The 22039-nt window shown below is 40.0% G+C and overlaps 1 protein-coding gene across 3 annotated transcripts; it reads right to left on the minus strand.

Annotated features, from left to right (window-relative positions):
* Positions 1 to 283: 283 nt before the first annotated feature.
* On the minus strand, positions 284 to 17289 carry LOC115628716 (homeotic protein ocelliless). Of its 3 annotated transcripts, none has more exons than XM_030524912.1 (3): positions 17031 to 17289; positions 13589 to 13743; positions 284 to 1516 (listed from the first exon to the last, which is right to left on the minus strand). In XM_030524912.1, exons 1-3 carry the CDS (start codon positions 17200 to 17202, stop codon positions 284 to 286), a joined length of 1560 nt encoding a protein of 519 aa, XP_030380772.1. In that variant the 5' UTR covers positions 17203 to 17289. The 3 variants fall into 3 exon arrangements, with proteins under 3 accessions (XP_030380772.1, XP_030380771.1, XP_030380770.1); XM_030524911.1 differs by having other exon boundaries at positions 17022 to 17289; XM_030524910.1 differs by having other exon boundaries at positions 13589 to 13746; positions 17013 to 17289.
* Positions 17290 to 22039: the final 4750 nt, after the last annotated feature.

Genomic DNA, 22039 nt, shown 5'->3' on the forward strand with positions numbered 1-22039 from the left:
ACGGTATTTTGTAGCCCTAGCCATAGTGACCGTGCAGCGAGTTGTGCTCCTGCTGTTCGTGGTGTTCGTGCTGGTCGTGCTGGTCGTGTTCCTGCTGCTGCAGCTGCTCCGAGGGCAGATAGGAGGCGGCATAATTATGTACAGGCGCTGGCGACTCTGCACCCCCACCATAGTCCAAATATCCAGCATTGCCGCCCTGATTGCTCCCACCGCCGGCGCTGCTGCTGACGCTGGCGCTGCTGCCGCTGCCTCCGGAGCTGCTGCAGTACTGGAACAGCAGATTCTACACCATATTCACGTACTTATCCTGGGGCGACATGTAATCGAGGCTGTTCTGTGAGAAGGCCTGCGCCGACACGGTGCCGGTGAAAGACGGCGACGGCGACAAACCGAAATTGCTGGCCGTATACCCCGAATGTCCCATATTATAGTTGACCTGATTCTGATTGCTGAAGTACTCCATTTGCGAATAATAGCTGGGCGTCTGATAATTGTTTGGATACTGTTGGTACTGATTGTGCCAGAAGTTGTACGAATCATGGTTGGACATGTAGGCCGAGTGGGCGGAATGGTGGGCCGACTGTGCCGATTGTGCGGCATGCGCCGCTGCTGCTGCCGACTGCGGCGACATGGGCGTAATGGGCGGAGAGGGTGTGGTAATGCTGGAGCTTGAATCCATGGGCGTTATATTGCCGCCAGGCTGGACCAGCCGTGGATTGGACGCGGCCGCCGTCCCATAGATGCTGTGGTGATGCGCACTCGATCCAATATCACCGCCCGCATCCTTGAGGGTGTCGTAGGGTGAGCGAAGAGCGTCACCGGCTAGGCCGCCTACACCGCTGCCGCCACCACCACCGACGCCTCCGCCACCGGCGCCAGCACCACCATAGCCGCTCGAAATGTGCTCCTTCTTGCACACAATGCTAACCGGACTGACGGAGGTCGCCGGCGTCGGCAACAAGGGCGAGGAATTCTGATGCGCGGCGGTCACATTCAGGGAACCAATGGCGGCCGCAGCCACTGCTGCACTCCCCGCTGACATGTGTGAGCCACCGTGGCCACCGCCGCCCACAACCACGCTGCCACCGTTGCTGGTGGGCGTCGAGGCTCCGGCGCTGGCATTGAGGAAGGAACTGTGATGTGATTTTATTGATTGCGCCGCAGCGACCGCCGCTGCGGTGGCTGCTGCAGCCGCCGAGCTGCCTGCACCACTGCCGCCATTGTTGTTGTTATTATTGTTGTTGTTGTTGCTGGAGCTGTTCGAGCTGTTGTTGTTGTTGTTGCCCTGCTTATTGCTTTGCGCCGACTTCGAGCTAGAGCCGTTGCCATTGTTTTGACTGTTGTTGTTGTTATTGTTGTTCGATGAGCTGCTGTTGTTGTTGCGCGACGAGCTGCCCGATGAGCCGGCACAGGAATTGGAGCCGGAATTTGAATTCTTTGAGTTGCTCAAGCTGTTCGATTGTTGTTGTTGTTGCAATTGTTGGCGGCATTTGGCGCGACGATTTTTAAACCAGACCTGCAAAAGCGAGATCGAAATCATAAAATTGATTAAAAAAATGTGCACGTTACAAATAATCTATTATCTAATCTAACATTTATAATGGTTTCTAATTGGTTTTCTAATTGTTCTGAAACGCTTTCATCAGCCCACTAAACTGTGGGAGTTGGGAGTTGCTTAATGGTGGTCTTGTGGTTGAGAAGATTTCAATTTCATTTTGTTTATTTGACAATACAGTATTACAAAAGAAGAAGAAAAAGAGAGTGTTACAATTCCAAATCAACTGCTTTCAATTGTAGAGTAGCTAGTGGATCTCCATAAAGAAAACATTTTAATATGTTTTTCATTTATTTTATAGATCTGCAACATATCTTGGATCATCTCTGATGTCTTAACACATGCCTAGTCTTATGAGCAACTACCTACTAGCTTTTGGAAGGTATACCCAGGCAGAGTTTCGCAGTCTTGAAACTGATCTCGCAAGAAAGCATTACTTGGAACAGTAGTAAGTTACTTTATACAAGTCATAAAAAGAGTGCGAGTGTTTGCGTGTATGTATGTGTGTGTGTTTGTTTGTTTGTTTAGTCAAGTATGCGGAAATGTTGGCCACGGCTGACGACGGCTGCTCGCACGCTCGCATTTTCCCACATCAATTAATTTTTGCGGGCGCGCTCAAGTGGTCCAAGCTCTCCAGCAGCTAGTGCTGCCCGGGGGCTATTGCTCCAGCCCGAGCCAGCCAGCCCGAGCCAGCCAGCCAGCCAGCTCAGTGTTGTTGTTGACACAGGCAACGTGTCGAGTGTGTCGAATGTGTCGAATGTGTCGACTGTGTCCTGCCGCTGCTCCTGCCAGCAATGAATAAATTATGCCGGCAAACGGCGACAAGTGCAAAAAGTCACGCGCTTGTTGCCCATGGCCAAAAAATAAAGTTACATCAACACAAGCAGCACACCATCCCACCCACTGCCCTGCCATTACCCTGCAGCTCCCCTCAATGGTCCTTGTGCGTCCTCGTCGCATCACGCACACGCACACGCCTGCAAATTGACTCGATTATATTGTCAGGGCCCCTTGCAACCGCATCGGAAGACAACAATAAACAGCCCATAAAGCGGCACATTCGAGCGCAAGGAATTCACTTAGCCTTGTTTGTTATGCTTAAGGGGTATTGTGGGAGTAGTGGCTGGGGTACGGAGTTGGATGGTGGGATGGGATCGGATGGGATGGGATGGTGGCGAGCTGCCAAACAATCCGCTAAGTGCTGAGTCTCCAACGAACCGTCGAACCGTCCTCGTCCTCGTCGTCTGTCCTCATTCTGCATTTTCCCAAAATGTTATTTCAGTGATTTCTACTGTGGCAGTTGGGTTGGTTGAGATGAGGGGGGGTGGTGAGGGGGGAAGCGAGTCAGACGAGTGTGATTCGTATTCGGTAGATTCTCGTTCTCGGGTGGTGTTGCTTGCTAATGGCTTGTGCTTTGGTAAACACAGCGAAATATTTATTACCAACGACCGACCCTTCTGCGAAGCTAACACTTGCCACACTCCTCCTCCTCCTCCTCCTCCTTCCCTTCCCTCGTACTCCTCCCCATTCTACTCCTCGACTTTGTCCTGAAAGCCACTCGAGCGTTTCATTGCGCAACTGCCGAGTCCGCTGCCAGATTTCTTGCACACACTCACAAAAAAAAGAGCATTAAACAAGGCGTATCAAATTTCATTATTTGTTGCCGCCGCACCACCGAGCCCGGCACGCCCCTCACGCCCCTCACCACCCTCCTCACCACTCATCGCTTACCCAACACTCAACGCCCACAGGCATGCCTTCGGCTTCGGCTTTGCCACTGCCACTGCGACTGCCTCATGTTGCCGCCTTGTTGCAATGAATGTAAAACTTTTTGATATAAAACCGCCCAAGCACAAGCTAAGGACGACAAGGACGAGTGCCGGAAAGAGCATGCCGAGCAGGAATCACTCGAGCGTCGTTCGTTCGTTCGCTCGCCTGCTCGCCTGCTTGCTTGCTTTTTCATTTTCCTCTTTTTTTTTGGTGTGGGAAGGGGGGGAGGGGGGACAGCGTCAGAATTAAATTTCAATTTCAATTCAATTTTGCATTTTGAAAATCTGTTTTGTGATTTGACTTTGACAAGCAAAGTCCCGCATCCTCCTCTGGCCCCTCACATCCTCCTTACTTATACATAAATATATATACACACGTATATATGTATATGATTCGTTCATTTGCTTTGAAATCGTTTAATGAAGTGCACAATTCAATAATGTAAACTTCCTGCTCGTCTACTTCTGCAACTGTTCAGGTGGCAGCCTGGGAATTTTTGCAAATTTTAGCAGAAAATCCAAAACCTAAACAACAACAACATGGCCTTTGATATAGCTTTTGATATTTTCAAACAAATGTCGCTCTAATGAACTGCCTGCCTGCCTGCCTGCCTGCCTGAGTCGTCTTCAGTTCATTTAGCTTTCTCATAATTTGTTGAACGTCGACATCAAAGAATTTGTCAACGAATCATTTAATTTTTTCTTTGTTGTTCATTCTTTTTTTCTTCTTCTGCTTCTTCATTTTTTTATAATGGGCGCTCAATAGCTCGATTTGCATTTGATTTGTGTGTGTGTGTCTGTGTGTCTGTCTCACTTCTAATTAAGCAGATTTCTCCAGCCATAAGTAAGCCTTTTACAAAGCACAGATTTCCACAGATTTCACATCATTCTCAGGGCACTTTGCATGCAAAACGGCAATTTTATTCGTGAGCATTGGATACATGTGTAGGACCAATCAATAGCAACTAACATGTCCTAAATACTAATACTAAAGAGCTCTAAGAGCTGCGGATTAAGTTTAAAATCTGTGTGGGAAATACAACTAATATTTCAACTGAAATACAAACTTATCTATGTATGCTGCCTCTTGAACTTGTTGACTAGCTAGTGGCTTAGTGCCAAATTTCTTGGCAACATCGATTTGCGCTCAAATTTGTTGCAAATTCTAATCTATTATCTATTTTCATATTGTTCGAAACCATAATGTTTTGTAACTAATGCTGATTTCTCTCTAAAGCGCTCATCGATTGCAATTGCCTTATCGTATGAATTGCATTTTAAATTTTAATAGCTCACCAAAGAGATTAATCAGAAATGATTCAAGCTCAAAGTTGTGTGTTGGATAAATAGAAAGTATTAGCTCGCAGGCAGGAATAACAATAATGCTATTATAGCGAAGTGAATCGGTCACATTAAAAAAATAAATTTACAAAAAATTTTAGTTTTTAGGCGATTTTTACAGTAACATACTATTTGACTAAAAATTTGTAGATATCTTGAATAAAATAGTATATTTTTATATGGGATTTAGAAAACCAATTGATTTGTTGATTTGATTTTTTTTATTATTTTATTTAATTTTTTTTATTTTTTAATTGTTTTTTATGTTTTAAATGTTTTTAAATATAATAAGAATTTAAGCTGCCTGTACTCTTAACATTGCAGTATCTTGCCTTCACATTTAAATTCATTTCGTTTTTAAGTAAAGTGAATAAATTGAATTGAATTGGAAAATAGGAATTATATAAAGCAGAATTTTTGGTTTCCTAGCTCAACTTTTGAATACCAAACTAAAAATAATACAAGTGCAACATATAATTATTTTACAGGGGTACTAAGACAGCAGACAAACATATTTGCAATGCCACATATTTCTTTTTTTTAAGTAACCGATTTTATTTAATTACCTTTCGAGTTAAAACACGCAGACAGAAAAGCTCTCTTTACTTAGTTCCACTGAAAATATATTTTTTCTAGACTGTTGTCCCTTTATAAGTGGAAGTATTTGCTTCAAAAAGGCATTTTCTTTTCATTTTTCGCGCCTAATGTGATTTCCCAAATTGAATTTGTAAATGAAAACTGGAATTTCGTTGACGTTTTATGAAAATTTGCTGAAAAATTATGCGCGTGCTTGCATAAATTTATGTGCCCGTGTGTGTGTGTGTGTGTGTGTGTGTGTGTGTGTTTGTCACACATATTTGCCATCTCGCTCTAATCACGCCTGCTTGCATTTTGAAAAGTGGAAATGTTAATCCGCAATGGGAAAATTAATTTTATAAAACAGCTGTGCGTGTTGCGCACAAACAGAGGACATTCGCTGTAGTTGTTGTTGCATTACTCTGCGCCCTATCAAAAATACCTAGTGACAACGAGACAAATCCTTTTACAACAACAACAATAAAAACACACAAAAACTATAGTGGAAAGCAAGAAGCGAGGGAGAGCGAGACAGAATGGAATAAATGGAATGGGAAATTGAAATGAAAAATCTCGTCAAACGGTGCGCTTAACGCAGATCGTGTCCAAAGAGTTAAATGGCAATGAGGGGCCAAAGGGACAGGCGACAACCCTAGGCGACGACAGCGACAGCGACAGTGCAATCCTTGCTACCTCAGCCGCTGTCTCTGCCACCCTAGCCTGCCTGTTCGCCTGTCTGCCTAGCGCTAAAAATGGCTGCACATTACGTTGCTATTGTCACTATATAGTGCCACATACATACATATGTACATATCGTATATAGGTATACATATACAAGTATATGTATGTATTCATCCCTTTCCTTGTTGTTGTTGTTGTTGTTGTTGCTGGCCGGGCTGCGTCGACAAAATCGAACAGCTGAACGAGGTGACAATCACAAAGCAAAGGCTAAAGGCATCACCAGATGGGGAGGGGGAACACAAACGGCCAGGCCACAGGGACTCTAGGTGCAGACTACTACTATATACAAGAACAACACCAACAACAGCAACTCTCGCGAACTATAAAGAGCAGAAATCACGCACTCGCAGCAGCTACAACAACAACCGCATTAAAGCCCCTGTGCGAGTTTTGATTTATGATTGCGATGGCGTCGACTTTGCAATGAACCCAAAAAAAAAAAAAAAAAAAAAAAAAAAAAAAACCAAAAAAATTAAACATTCGTACATACTTGTATACTCGTATAGTGTATGTGAGCATGACAAAAAATAAGCTCGCCTGCCACCGCCGTTGTACAGTAAAGATTCGTTAAGGTAAAGCCGTTCATAGTTGATGGTGAAGCTGAACCCAGTTATGGACATTTTGCAAAACCTTGCCAACATCGGAAAAATCCAATTTCTATCGGAAACACTAATATCTAAATAATTATATATACGTGTAGTATATGCTTTAAATGCAAATACTTGTTACCAAAACCCGCTAATATTGGGAAACATGTTGAAGAGCCCCAATAACTTGATAATATTTGAAATCAAAACTGTTTTTCTCAGAATTCTCATAATAGCGCTTTTGATACTAACTACTATGGCCTTCTACATAATTCAAATTATGATATATTTTATAAATAACTGTAAAACAATAGCTCAATCGCTCTTATGTTGCTTCAAAGAAATGTCCTGATTTGCTTAAATGTCTGCGGAGCTTACAAGGAGCTAATAATGATAATAATATGGACGAAGAATTGTATAACTGCTATAAATAATAGTAAATATTTTATATGCCAGCTTAAATAAGTGAATTGAGAGCCATTTTTGTGCAAACGAATTTTAAATAATTGGGGTAATCGCTTATACTTTTCTACTCTTCACTGTAGCTTAGAACAAAACTTTGCCTTCGATATACCCTACTCTTCCCGAATCACCTCATCTTATATTCTGAATATACATACAATTTAGTTCCCAAGTCTTTCGCTAGTAAAACTATTTTTAAATCAACTCTTTTCTATGACAGCTATATGATATTGTGATTTAATTTGAATTTGTCTCGTACTGCTGACCCATTGTTGCTTCTGGGTGTTACTAACTGGCACACCAAAGGCAATATACCCTAACATTTTTCAGATATTCAGGGTAAGTTTGTTTTTACAGAACTGTGAATGACTTTAAAGAGAGAAACTAGTTCATTGATTGGTTGTTTTTGATTGCTTGAATTCTTTTAGTTGGAAATAGCAAATGAATATGGATTGTTAATCTGAGATAGTTTCTGCCCGTTTAGCTGCCAGTCTCTACTGTACTTCATATAAGTATAAGTGTTTCCATTTTCATTTCCATTTCCATTGCAGTTGTAGCTTTAATTTCATGCCATTGCCCGACCCATTACCCGCCCGCCTGCCTGTTCGCGTCCCTCACTTATTAGCCTTCGACTTCGCTCACTGTTCCTGCTGCTAGTGTTGTTGTGCCGCACGCTCCGTTAACCGTTGCCCTTCCCCCCCGTTCCCAAAAGTGCCGTTTCTCGCGGTTGGAACGAATGAAAACATTAGGGCGTAAATGTTTGCTCTGTTCTGGTGCAGATAAGCTCCGTAAAATTATTACGTTATTTGTATTGGTCGCAATCAACGCACGAGCACCGAAGAGAGACGCAGAGCGCGAGAGAGGGAGGGAGTGTGTGTGTGCGTGTGTGTGTGTGTGACTAAGTGAGTGTGAGTGAGTGAGCGAGAGCGCGTGAGTTAGCGATGGATGGTTGAATGGAAGGAGGGAGGGAGGGAGGTGGGCGAGTGCGTGCTACTCTGTAAGAGGGTGTGGGCCATAAAGATGCCTATCATTCAATTAATATTTTCTCTCTCCCTACCTCTTCACCCCTCCTCCTGCCCACCTTAGCCAGCAAGCGAAGGAGTCGTTAATTTTTGCTATTTTGTGAAAAATTATTATTTATGCTCTGATGTTGTTGTTGTTGTTCTTGGTGTTATTGTTGCTGCTTTTATTGCTGCCGCTATGGTCGTGGGTGCGTTGGATGGCTGGCTGGTCGGCTGGCTGACTCGTTCATTAGCAGTAGGTGGAGCCTTGGGGGCTTAGCTGTGCCAGCAGCAACAACAACAATAAGAACAACAATATCGGCCAACTAGTTTCTTTGCTAATTGAGTTGCTTGGCTTCCCTGGGCAGCCACAACTTGCAGACAGTTACTTTTTTCCACTCCTCTTTGTGTTTTTCTTTTGCTTTTGGCAGCGTTTTCTATTTGGCCGGACTTGTCTTGTTTCGTTGATGTTGGTATTTCTAGCTATGCTTTTTTCCTGTAATTCAATATGTTGCGTCAGCGTATTGTCTATAATGCGCATACAGTGGGACAAATGCTGGCTTCTGTTTTGTTTTCAATTCAATTTACTCTACAAGTATATATTGTGATTTGTTTCCCATTCAAATAATTTCTTGGTATTTTCATGGCGTTAAGAAATTGCACATAACAAGCAAAAACTTGTTATACCTACGTACATATGTAAGGGTATGTATATAAGACAGGCTAGATGTTTAAATAATATACTAAGTAGTTATTTGAAACCTTTTGAAAACTGCATTTAAGCTTGTACAGCACTTTTCCAAATGCATTTCAAAACATTACACAAATTTTAATAAACAACAAACAAATATAAACAACAATAAAAAATTAATTGAGTCACGTTATACTTGTAGCAGCTAGTCCCTTAAAACTATTAAATGGCGTTATCAATCAGCTTTTTAAAGTCAGTTTATCAGTTTATGCATCGATTTCCAATTGCCTCAAAACTATGGTTTATTTATTTGCTGTTTTTGGAATCCCTTTTGAGTTTTCTAAACTGAAACTTCTTTAGAAACATTACGTCTTACGATTGTGATACAAATATGGGACTGAGTTTCAGTTAAAAAATAATGTTAACTAAAGCAGCTCTAGACTGCTCTACTCTCAACAATTATAAGCTCTATTTAATTATGTTTTATTGGGCTCTAAAACATTGCATCGTTTGCAGTCCACTGTGCAACTATGCTAGAAACTAGTTAGTATGCGACTACGATTAACGGTGCACAGCACACAGCCAGGATACCGTATAAAAAACTACTAACAACAACATTGAAAAAAGGTAAATGGGTGAGAAGGAGCACTGGTGGTTGGAGGGAGGGGCGGACGTAAAATGGAAAACAACAAGAAAAAAACGAAGAAGCAGAAAACTGAAGCAACTAGCCAACACACGCATAAAAAGCGCTGGAAAATCTATACATCTGTCTATGTCTGAGACTTACGTGTTTGCACAAAAAAAAAAAAACATACAAACATCCACACATCTACATATAGTATGTATGTATGTAGCCATATATCTAGGTGTGCGACTGCAACTGTGTCTGTCTGTCTGGATGTGTCTGTGGCCGTTCCGTCTGGAACTGGTCTCTGCCCATTCTGTGCTTTGTGGTATGCATTTCCAAATCAATTGTTTAAAAAACGTAAAGGGAGGACTGCGACTGACCAAAGAGACATATGCGAGCTGTCCCGCTGTTGTTGTTGTTGTTGTTGGTGTCACCAATATGCCCGCCCGCCCATGGCCCCCCGCCATTATCCCTCAAATCATTGCTCCGAGTCGGTCGTGCTCTTGACTGCAAAATGCAACACGCGTCCTCGGCTCGTCCCTATACACTCGTACTTGCGTCGCGTCGTTAGAACGTGTCGTTTTTCACTTGCCGGCCACTGCAGGGGCTTCGGACGACGACCGAGCATGTCACGTCCTTAAATTACAAAACAAAACTAACAACAACCAAAAAAAAAAGGAAACATTTTTACAGGCGCTAGCAAAGCAAACAAATCGTTGCAAAAACATGGCAAAGGATCGATCGGCAATAAAACTGAAATAAGATGCGGCTGTGTTTGCTTAAAACATTAGCGACTCAATCTCGATGATCGATTTTACAGGAGCCCGTCGAGTGAGTTCCCAAAATGTTCGAGGAGACACCGCAGGCGCTCTCTTGTCTGCATGTCCTTTTGCCAGTTGTGCGGCTGCGGCGCTAGCAGCGTTTGTTTAGTTAGGCAGCAGTTACAGGAGTTACTGGAAAAGATTTTTGGCCCACAATATAACATGACGACGGACTATTAATAAAAATGCGTCATTTAAGCAAATAATTGAGGTACAGGAAGCTGCGATCTGCGCGAAGAGGGGCACCTAAATAAACACAAATGACGTGTTGCCTGTTTGTAATGTTATTTGTAATTGTAATTGTCGTTGCCGTTATCGCTGCTACTGCTCCTGTAATTGTTGTTGTTGTTGTTGTTGCTTGCACACTTTTACTTTTTGCGCAAATGAAGTTGTACACTGCACGGCACAGTGAGGACTCTATTTAAAGGCAAAACATGACGCCATTAGCAGTCGAGTCGAATGGTTTACATGAATTAACGATATATATTTTATAGAGGATAGTTTAAGAACTAGAAGTGGTCAGACAGACAAACAATTTGCGCGCAAATATGCACCCTAGTCTGCTGGATTACATGTATTGAAGATATAATTGTTCAGACAGACCAACAATCTGCCGCCATTAAAATTCTAGTCTCTTGGCTTATATGTATTCAAGATATATTATATTCAGGGATGTTTCAAGAACTGCAACTGGTCAGACAGACAAACAAAGCAATCACAAAAGGATTGCTACTAAAAAAAATTCGAAAAAATCGAGTCGCTCTACCAAAAAAGAAAAAACCATTAGCATTTGCAACTAAATAATTGTTTTCACTAAGAGTGAAAAAAATAAAATAAATTGGAACATTAAACAATTCAAATAGTAGATTTAAGGCTGCAACACTCTCTTAATTCGCAGTTAGACTGAGAAATGTGGTTACAAATTTCCTCAAAGAGAGCACTAATTTGAACATAAATCTGCCGGCATTTCTTAAATCTTAATCTTTTACACTAAATCCTCTTAAGCACGACAATTTTGAAGTTAACGACAGCCTCGACCCTCTACAGTAAACGCTTTTAATGTGTGTATTTTTACAGGCTTTGTATAAAGAATTCTTTTATAAATTAACAAGACAAGGCTGTCACATTTCTTTCGCGAGAAAATATACTTTGAGTCCTGCATTGATTTTCAACGTCTCTTTCAATCGAATGGAATTGGCAATCACATTTATTTAAAGACATTATATTATCAATTCTTGCTTTCTATATATAGTTTTCCTTCAGTCAGTCTGAAATATTAACTGAAAACGGTTTTCAAATTTAAAGACAAAACCGCAATTGGTCAACGAAAGATATTCTTTAGACATTTTTGTATAAGCGATACAGATAAGCTTTACAGAAGTAAAAGGCGCGGACTTAAAGCGGTTTCAAAAACGTACGCATTTGAATTTTCCTATATCCTTTTGGGTATTACGATAATTTTTAAAAGCCACTTGATTTTTTGTTCACAAATCATTTCTTCAGAGGTTGAAGATGTTGAAGTTGCAAGTGAATCCCTGAAATTGTTCTCTATGGCTATGCTTTGCTGTAGTTATTGTTCTTATTCATGTTGTTGTTTTTCTTGTTGTTGGCATAACGGGCCGCAGTTGGTCGTCCTGACGAAATTAGCGCAAATTATGCGCGTCTAATGCGCAAAGCAAATGCCTCGAGGGTTGGCAATGAAATTGTCAAAATGCCTTCTGCAAATAAATGGCAGTTGTTGTCACTTCCCTTCCCTCCCCTCCCCAGCGAGTCCTTCTCTCCATCTGTCTGTTTGTCTGCCTGCTATTGCTACTGGTGCCTGGTTTAACAGTTTTTGGGGCGTATTTTTACCATTAAAAATATGCTGCCTGTCGTATCCGTCCTTCTCGTCTGCCTCTCTTCTATTTACATAGCGCTTTTCCTTAAAGTCATATGTGCCCCGCCCCGCCCCGCCCCCGTTCGCCACCAACTTGTTAGCAGTTGTAATTTGTTTGTTTTATGGATTTTGCGCCTTTGATTTGTGTGTGTTTTGTGTGTGCGGGTGCGAGAATGCGAATGCGAGGGTGGGGTTGTGAGGTGGTCGCTGGGGTGGTGTGGCAAATTTAACTCTCCGGGCATACTTGTATGCCTAATTAAACAATTGCCACAATGATATGTGAGAGCGACCAGTTAGTGCAAATAGAGCTTTTCCCCTTACACACATACACACACACATTAGCCGCTCTCTGCCACATTAGGCTTTGAAGTCACAAGTCAATGGCATTCTGAATGACGACAGGTGTTTTAAATAACTTGAAACGGCAATTAAAGTGGGAATGTGGAAATGGAAATGGAGATGTGGGAAGAGCCATTCTCTCTATATTCATTCAATATAATTCAGAAATTTACGTAGATTTGATTATTTTGAAAAGTGAAGTATTCTGCCACTCTTACAAAGCAGAGTTACAGAAACTCTCGACCTATTATCACTGAAAAAAAAAAATCCACTGGTTGGGAGCCAAACGAATTCCCCAAAGCTCGTTTTTTTGCGACCTTCAGCAAGCGGAAGCACTAAGGAGGAGAGGGGAGTGCACAAATCCATCAAAAAATAATGAAAAGTATTTATATTCTGTAGAATTGTAGCTACTTTTTGACTGAAAATTATTTATCTTTAATATAGACTCTAATCCCTAAAAGACAGAATTATTTGTAACATGATCAGAACAAAACATCCTATTATTTAAAAAAAAATTTGTCAATGTGCTGAATGATATTCCCAAATAACCCTCTAACGATACAAACCAAAAAAGTCAACATTTGTTTTAAAATTGGTAAACAAATTAATTAATATTCTCCCTCCAATAATTCTTAAAAATAATAGTAATATAACATTACTAGAAATTGAATTACTCAATCAATTATTTCTATAAGGATTTTATTCAATATTTTTTAAGTCGAAATATGAAGTGCAATAAATAATCAAATAAATGCATAGAATTTCTACTAAAAACGCGTGTCAAAAATGTAATATTCAAGGCAGAATAACTGAAGGATTAAAAAAAAAACGTTTGTTGCAACAAAAATAAAATAAAGAAAGTTTCTATTGACAACGCGTGTCAAAATTTTAATATTTAAAGCTGAATAACTGAAGGATTGCAAAAAAACGTTTGATGAAACAAAAAGTAAATAAAGAAACTTTTTGTGGAAGGCACGGCTAGGACGAAGAGCTGAACTTTAAATTTGTTTCAATAATTCAACCAGGAATTGGGGACAACCACAGCACAAGGATACACCAAAGAGGCCCAACACAAGAGCATAATTGTCGCAATAGAAACCCAAATTTCTAATCCATATAAAATTCATAATAATAACAAAATTCTTAAGAGTTGTCTGCTGCAATATTTCACAAAGATATACAAATAGTTATCTGAACTCACCTGAACTCTCGATTCCGGCAGATTGATCTTTAAGGCGACCTCCTCGCGCATAAAAATGTCCGGGTAGCGTGTCTTGCCAAACAGGGCCTCCAGAACGTCCAGCTGGGCACGGGTGAATGTGGTTCGCTCCCGTCTCTGCTTTCTCGTATTGACGCCTGTTGGGAATGCAATCAACAAGAAAAGAAAGGAAAGAAAAGAGGGGAAAGAAGAAGAAAAAAGTTAGTACAATTAATGACTGGTTCGCGTATAAGGAGTGCCTAACCAAATGTGCTGAAAGCCTTCCATTTCTCTACATAGTACTATCGTGCCACGAACTGGTATGTATTGCCACATTGCGCATACGCCACGTGCGCCGCAAACTCAATTAAAATGCATGCGAGTGGAAATGTACTTGTATGTACTACTTTGGTTAGACCAAGGAAAAACTTTTCCCAGTGTTTTGTTGTTGTTGCTGCTGCTGTGTCGCAACCCGTATTTTTTGCAACCCTCGACGACTGCCGAAATTTCCAACCAACCCCCAAACAACAAGAAAAAGAAGCAGGAAAGAAAAAAAGATTCGAAATGCTGATGGGAAGAAGGACGAAGACCAACCCCGTCGGTTGGCTGCTGTTGCGCAGCAGCCGCCCTGGCTACATACACAGACACATACACATGCATATAATGTAGAAAGGTATGTATATAGCAATATATGCTATATATATGTATGTGTATATACTTAGTACCTTTATGTATGTTTCGGCCTTTGTACTGTGTTGGGTTTTTATATGGCGCACGCTTTTGTTTTGTAGGGTTTGTTGCTTTTGGCTTGCTCTATCGTTTGCTGTTCGCTTGTTCGCGTGTGTGTGAGTGTGACTGTGTGAGTGTGTGTGTGTGTGTGTGTGTGTGTGTGTCTGCCTGCGTGTGTGAGCTAAGCCGCAGCATTGTTTGTTTTGCCAGGGCAGCCGTCGTCGTCGGCATCGTCGTCTCTCGCACATGTGCGTGTCTGTCCCAAATATTCAGAGTTTTGCACCCTTGCCGTGTACAGCTCCCTCTCCCCCCACCCCTGCGGCACGCAATCACCCCTTCTCCCTCTCCCTGTCCCTGTCCTCATTCCACACCATCTCTCTCACTCTGTTGGCAGTCTATCAAAAATTAATGAGTTAGTCATTTCAGTCATGAATTTATAAATTGAATAAAACTTCACTTCACTTGGCTCGCGTCGCTTTTGCAGCAACAGCAGCAGCAGCTGCCGCTTTTCATTTCTTTCTCTTCGTTTTTTTGTTTTTTTTTTAATACACATACACATATACTTATTATGTGCAAGTACGTGTATATATATTTTTCATTTTCGACTTTATGTATTCAAAATGGACGTCCGTTTGTTGCTGGCTAGCTGGCTGACTGGCTGCCTGGCTGGCATCTGTTTGGCTCTCAAAACTTTTGCCAAATGTGCCAAATAAATGATGTCGTTTTTTTGCAGTCATTGCTGTTGCCACAAAATTAATTGCAATTTGTAGTTTTGTCTGTTCATTTGCTTGTTGCCTGCCTTTTTTCTGTTTTCTTTTTTTTTTTTTTTTGCTTTCGACAAATAAATTTATGAATTTATTTTTAACGCCAAAAACCTTGAGCCATGTTCGCACAAGTAGGTTTCTTTTTATACATATGAGTACATTATTATTATTATTTTTTTTATGAACTGCAGCTTTTGAAGGCCGTCTACTAGCTACAAAAAACTGCAATGGACTGATTTTTGTTGTTGTTACTATAATTTAAGAAATATGGTCCAGCAGTTCAGTGGAAAATGTGTGTGGAAGAGGATCAAACCTAGGAAGTTCTTTATTTATTATTAGGTTTTGCCTAACATTTCATGAGCTTGGGTTGAAAAAAATGAAGAAAAAGTGAAAACAAAAATCAATTATTTTTAAAGCACACTATTGTTTAACAAAAGTCAATTATTATGTCTAATTAGACAGACTTTAAAGCACGCTAATATTTATAGCATTTTCTATTTTTTCCTCTTTCCCTTGAATTTAAGTGAAATATGAGAAGTAAATTCCAAACTCAATATACTCTCTAGATCGGTGATTTCTCTACTATTATTCTACTCTATTTTTCATATATATACTTGTACATATATATAAATATTTATTTAATATTTGGAAAACCTATTATTGGAGATTGTTGAAAAGTAATATCCTCTCTAGATCGGTGACTACTCGACACATTTCTTTGCCTCCTTCTTTGAAGTAGCAGGCCTTAAATCTAGTCCCGCTCTAGAATCGTTTAGGGCAGTCCCATGTCACTAATTATTCTGGGCAGAAGTTGCGTTCCCTCTCAAATATTGCACTACTTATTATTCCAATTTCTGATATTCAAAATAATGTAGCTGCTTTGTCCCTACACCCTCTCTAACTGTCCATTTACTACATATTCCTGTGCCTTCTTCATTCAAGAATCAGGAGTCAAGTATAGCGTCCTTTAGCACATGCCCCTATATAGGCAGCGACTTACATAATGCTCACAATTTCCACGTAACATTCTGTTGTCCATTATTAGATATATACTTATATACACGAGTATATATGTAATGCTAATGCATAATAAGCACAGAAATTGATTACATATTATTGTGCTATTATTTGTGGCTTTAGTTTTTCTCTTATTTTCGTTTTTTTTTTTTTTGTTTACGTACGAGTATATTATTATTCTTTTTTTGCACGTTGGCTTTCAAGCTGGCTGTGTCTTTTTGTCGCAACAAAAGAGTTGTTGTTGTAGTTGTCTCGAATATATTTCGGTTAGCATTTTGTATCGGTTTTGTCAAGTTGTTGTTGTTTTTGTTATTGTTTGTTGCTGTTGTCATTTGCTGCAGCGTCACTAAAAATCATGAGCGGCTGGCTGGGCTCATTATTCATTTTGACAATTCAACTGATAATGATGCAATCGCAACGAACAGCCAACAGCGAACAGCGAACGAACGGCATTGAAAAGCATTTTGTGAGCGATTTTCTGTTGTTGTTGTTGTGTGTTTTTTTTTTTTTTTTTTTGGGACCCCACCACAGGGCAACTGGCAGCAGGGAGGGGGACCTGCGGCGAATCTTTGCAGTTGCAAAGTGGACAAGTGGTCGGGACATCCGCCGCCACTCTATAGGAGGGGATATGGGAATTGAGTTATCAGCGAGAGCCAACGATTATGTCTTGACTTTTAAGTCATTTGTCATTGGCAAGTAATAATAATAATGATATGCATAATAATGATGTTAATGGCATTTCTTTCCCTCTCTCCCCCTCTATTAACATATATATTTATAAATATATATTTATTGAAGCTTTCAGCACATTTTTCGCTCACGCTCAAAACGATCTTACGTGTTTGTTGCAGCGCTTGCTGTTAGCATTGAATTGCTGTTGTTGTTGTTGTTGTTGTAGTTTACCAAAATTGTATTGCGATATTTACCCCACATACCTTGGGAGAACCCAACAGCCTCCAGACCATGTGGCAGACCGAAGGGACCCAATGATGGCATCGGCATACCCGGCGGCAGCGGTCCATGCGGCACCGAATGGTGCGGATGTGGACCTCCATAGCTGTGAGGGTGTGGGCCCAAATCTCCCGATTTGAGAAAGCCCGCCGCCATTAAGGCTTCCGTTGAGTGTAGCGCCACGGTGATGCTGTTTTGAATTACTACTCGCGTGCCAAATTAATTCAAACCTCCTCCTTCTCCTCCTCAGAGACCTCAGACCTCCTTCCTCACTACTGAGCCAAAGGGCCAATAATGCCTACTTGGTCTCAGGATCAGTTCAGTTCAGTTCAAGCCTTTCTTCCAGCTGCAGTTATTGTATTGCTGTAAAGAGGAAACCAAATGTTATTACGGAATCAGTTCAATTACCAAATACAAGTTGAATTAAATCTGTAGTTTGATTTTAAAAATAATAACAGAATTTTAACAAAAAAAAAAACCAACTGCATGGTTTCCTCAGGGATGCCAGAACAAAATTGTTAAATGAGACCACACCGACAGTTTCTTTCAAATAAAAAAAGAATCAATAAAACCGATTCAACCTGTCGAAAGTTTTGAGGTAATAAAAAAAACAGTCGAACCTCCTTAATTTTTTGATTGTTTTGAAGTCAATTAAAAATCAACATCATTTTTGATTGCAAATCAGAATCATCAAAGTCGGTTCAAGCATTTTAATAAAAATACAATCGAATTGAGAACATCCTTCTTTCGTTGTTGATTGTTGAACAAGATACTATTACCAAACTCTTCTTCTAAATCGAACTGAATGGAAGTGTACTCGTATTGTAAATACTCAAGTGTTTCAAATTCCAAACTTTATTGAATCTATAGTTTGATTAAAAAAAAAGAATTGTTGATTGCAAATCAATAAGATATACTGTTTTCAAAATCTTCTAAATCGAACTGAATGATGGTGTATCTTAAATGGAATACCATACTATAAACATTGTTGTTGTTATATACTTAAATGATTCAATTTGAATTAATGAATCCTACTTGTATAACCAAATATTGTTTGTCTTTAAATCAATAGTTTGATTTTAAAAAACAACTATCGTTGTTAATTGCAAATCAACAAGATATACTACTGTTTCCAAAATCGTCTACTTAATCGAACAGAATGTACCATAAATACTTGAGTGATTTAATTTGAATAATGAATCCTATAACCAAATATAGTTTGTTCATTGAATCTATAGTTTGATTAAAAAAGAAAACATCAATCATCATTGTTGATTGCAAATCAACGAGATACTCTTTCCAAAATCTTCTTCTAAAACGACAAAAAAACGTACCATAAATGTTGTTAAGTGATTCAATTTTGATTAACGAATCCAATAATCAAATACTGTTTACAAGTTGTATTAGTAGTTTGATTCGGAAAAATTGTTCATTGCAAATCAACGAGATAGTGTTTCTAAAATCTTCTTCTAAATCGAACAGAATGTACCATAAATGTTTTTGTTTATAAATGCTTAAGTGATTCAATTTTGAATAACGAATCCAATAATCAAATACTGTTTACAAGTTGTATTAGTAGTTTGATTCGGAAAAATTGTTCATTGCAAATCAACGAGATACTAATTCTAGAATCTTCTTCTAAATCGAACGGAATGGAAGTGTATTGCAAACAGAATGTACCATAACTCATGTTGTTGTTGTTATTCTTGTTAAACACTTAAGTGATTCAATTTGATTGCGTTTGCTAGCTGGCTGGCTAGCTGTGTTCGATTCAAGATTATTGTTTGTAATCTCTATTAGTAAATCAAAGAACTGAGCAGCACTTAAGATTGTAATTCAGTTTTTACACAGAAAGTTGAGCCGAACCGCCGATAGCCGAGTTGGTGGTGGTGATGAGTGGTAACTACTATCGAGTGGTTACTGCTGCCCTTTATTGAAAGTGTTGTTCAATTTTTGGCCAGATGTGTTTATAATTTGCGTGTGCGCGTGAGCATATAATTTGTTGTGCCAGTCAGTCAGTCAGTCAGTCAGTCGAGTGCCGTGCCATGTTTTGTGGGTTTCTGGTTTCGATTTCGCTTACCACACACACACACACACACACACACATATATATATATATATATATAGATATGTATGCAAGCACAAATGGAGGATGCTTGGCTGCATTCGCATGCATTGAGTCGTGAAAAGGACATGACAAAACAAAACAAATTTTCGGTTTCGGTTTATCGTGCTCGCCAAACTGTCAACGGTTCCAAATTTTCGCTCCGATACAATGCGAGTATGTGTGTGACAAATAGAGAGCTGTGTCTGAGCCTGAGCCAGAGCTAGAGCTAGAGCCAGAGCCTGATTGGGTCGTCGCCGCCACACACTGCATTTTTCCATTTGGGTTGGGTTCGGTGCGGTGCTGTGCGGTCTGTCTGTCTGTCTGTTTTTCCATGTCAAAACAAAGGCCAAATATTACCCAGCTAGTTGACGAATATGAGGTGTTGTCGGTACTGAGGAGGTCTCTCTATGTCCAGTCACTAATCCCGCAATTGCTGGCTACAAATTTCCATTAACACGACGTGCGCCTCTTTTTTGTCTTTCAACGTTTTTTTTTTTTTTTTTTCTATTTCTATGCCATTGGATTCTGTTTTTGTCTTTGTCTTTGCGGTAGTGCTAATTTTTTTCAAAAGAAACGCAACGCAACAACAACAAAATTGGTATAGTTGGTTGACAAAAGAGTTTTGGCTTGGCACTAGCACTTAGGACTTGGGACCTGGGTCGTCCTCTGTCGTCAGTCTTCGTCGCATATGAAAATTAATCCAGGTCGTCTGGCTTAATGCCAAACTATTGTTGTGCCTCGCCTTAGCCTGTCTGTCTGTCTGTCTGTCTATTGGTCGGTCTGTGTGTGTGCGTGTGTGTGTTCTTACCTCTGTGCCGTTTAGTAAGTGTCTGTACTAATCCTGTAGCTAAGCACAGATCAAAGATCTTTAAACCGCAAGCAAGCCCAAAACTACACAGCTCCCTAGGCGGCCATTGCCCAGGCCGGTGCTGCTGACGGTTTCTATTGCTGCTATGTCTGGCCAACAGGCCTTCAGGTTAGGTAATCTCGCATGGCGGTCCAATTACACTAAAGCCGAAATATCCAAAAACCGCCATTAAAACCGACTAAAGCTGGCTGAACTCTCTTTTAAAGTATAGCTGCCTTTTTAATTTAAAATCTACTTTTTAAAAGAAAGCAATGGTTTATTAATTGGAAGCTATTTTTCTATACACAATGGCAGCTAAATAAATAAATATACATCTTTTAAAGTAAAGCTGCCTTGTTAATTAAAAATCTACTTCCTAAAAGGAAGCAATTGTTTATTAATTAAAAATCTGTTATTAATTAAAACTCTACTTCCTAAAAGAAAGCAATTGTTAATTAATTTGAATTTATTTTTCTATAAATATTAAATTTAATTAAAGAACGGAAAGGCGCTATAGTTTTGAATTCAATATTTAATTGTCGGGTACAAAATTTCCTCAAAATTAGGTCAAAAATTTCTTAAATTAAATAAAATTTCTCTACCCTTTACGCGAATTATTACAACTGCTGAGAATCAAGTTGGAATATACTATAGTTTAGGGATAAGTTAATAGAACACCATCTTTAAAACCTTAATTGCTTTGATTGGCAAGCATTTTTCGGTGCTCTGCCAGTCTTCACTGTAGCACAATGCCCGGCTTACACGTACGATGTATATCTCTGCGGCAAAAAGTCACTTCTTTACTTCTTTTGGCAAATGTGAGCAACAGACATACATATGTAGAAGAAGAACAAAGACTAAGAACTAGATGTTGAACAAAAAAAAACGTACACTGCTGTTAGTACGTGATTTTCTTGTCATTTGCTTGTCGCCATTCTGATTATGAAAAATCATGGCAAAAAAAAAAAAGAAAAAATAGGAGGAGAAAAGAAAAAAAAGAGCAAAGGCAGCGCTCGCATTTTACGAGTTGCGGGTCCCAGTTTCTCGTCCAAATCATTTCGGCTCAGCATATATCACGTACACGCACTTTCATTAAAAATTCAACATTCTCATTTTCACTTTCGGTTTCAGATTCAGATTCAACTCCAGCTTCAGCTTCAGCTTCCGGCGACTCTCGCTATCGTCGTCGCCCCCGCTCAACATTTTTCCAGAGCAGGCAGAGCAGGCCCGGCTTGAGCTGAGCTGAGCTTGAGCAGCCGCAGGCGCTCTTTTTTTTTATTTTATTTTATTTTTTTTTGTATTTGTTTTTAACCTCGATAGTTGGTCATCGATACTGAGAGACTGGTTGCTATATATACTTGTAGTATTCACTATACACTAGATGTTTTGATTGTGATTCTTGAGCGCGGTGCGTAATATTTTCCTTTGCTTGCCCGTAATTACGGTCAAAATAATATTTTGAAACTACGGACAAGTGCGACAAGCAGCGTACACGTACACGTACACGTATAAGTATACGTACAGAGCAGGCAGGCAGGCAGGCAGGCCAGCAAGCGCGATTTGAAGGTAAACAGCCTTAGGAAAATAAACAAAAACAGTCGAACAACTGTTCGAGCTGCGACTGATGGACTGATGGACTGTCCGATTGAATGATTGTATGACGACTGCAGACAACTGACCAGCGGCACTTTTTCGGCTTGACGCGCCCGCACTTTGTGCGACAACTATCGACACAAACACACACACACACACACACACACGCACAGAGAGAAATAATAATAATAATGATTATAATAATAGTAATAATGAAGTAAAAACGGTAGCCGTTGTAATGGATCAGCGTATCAGAAAACAGAAAACAGAAAACAGACCAGAGAGCAGAAGCACTCCCAACATTGATTGGGCCATTGGGATTGTTTTGATTTCATGCGGTACCCTTACCCTGGGAAAGTTCCAAAAATTGTGGCCCTAGTTTTGTGGCTACTGTTAATTGCTACCCACTTGGGCAAGCATGGGAATATATATTTCTTTTTTTTTTC

The sequence above is a fragment of the Scaptodrosophila lebanonensis genome, unplaced genomic scaffold (genome assembly GCF_003285725.1).
Source record: "Scaptodrosophila lebanonensis strain 11010-0011.00,11010-0021.00 unplaced genomic scaffold, SlebRS2 tig00000123-arrow-arrow-pilon, whole genome shotgun sequence".
Classification (NCBI taxonomy): domain Eukaryota; kingdom Metazoa; phylum Arthropoda; class Insecta; order Diptera; family Drosophilidae; genus Scaptodrosophila; species Scaptodrosophila lebanonensis.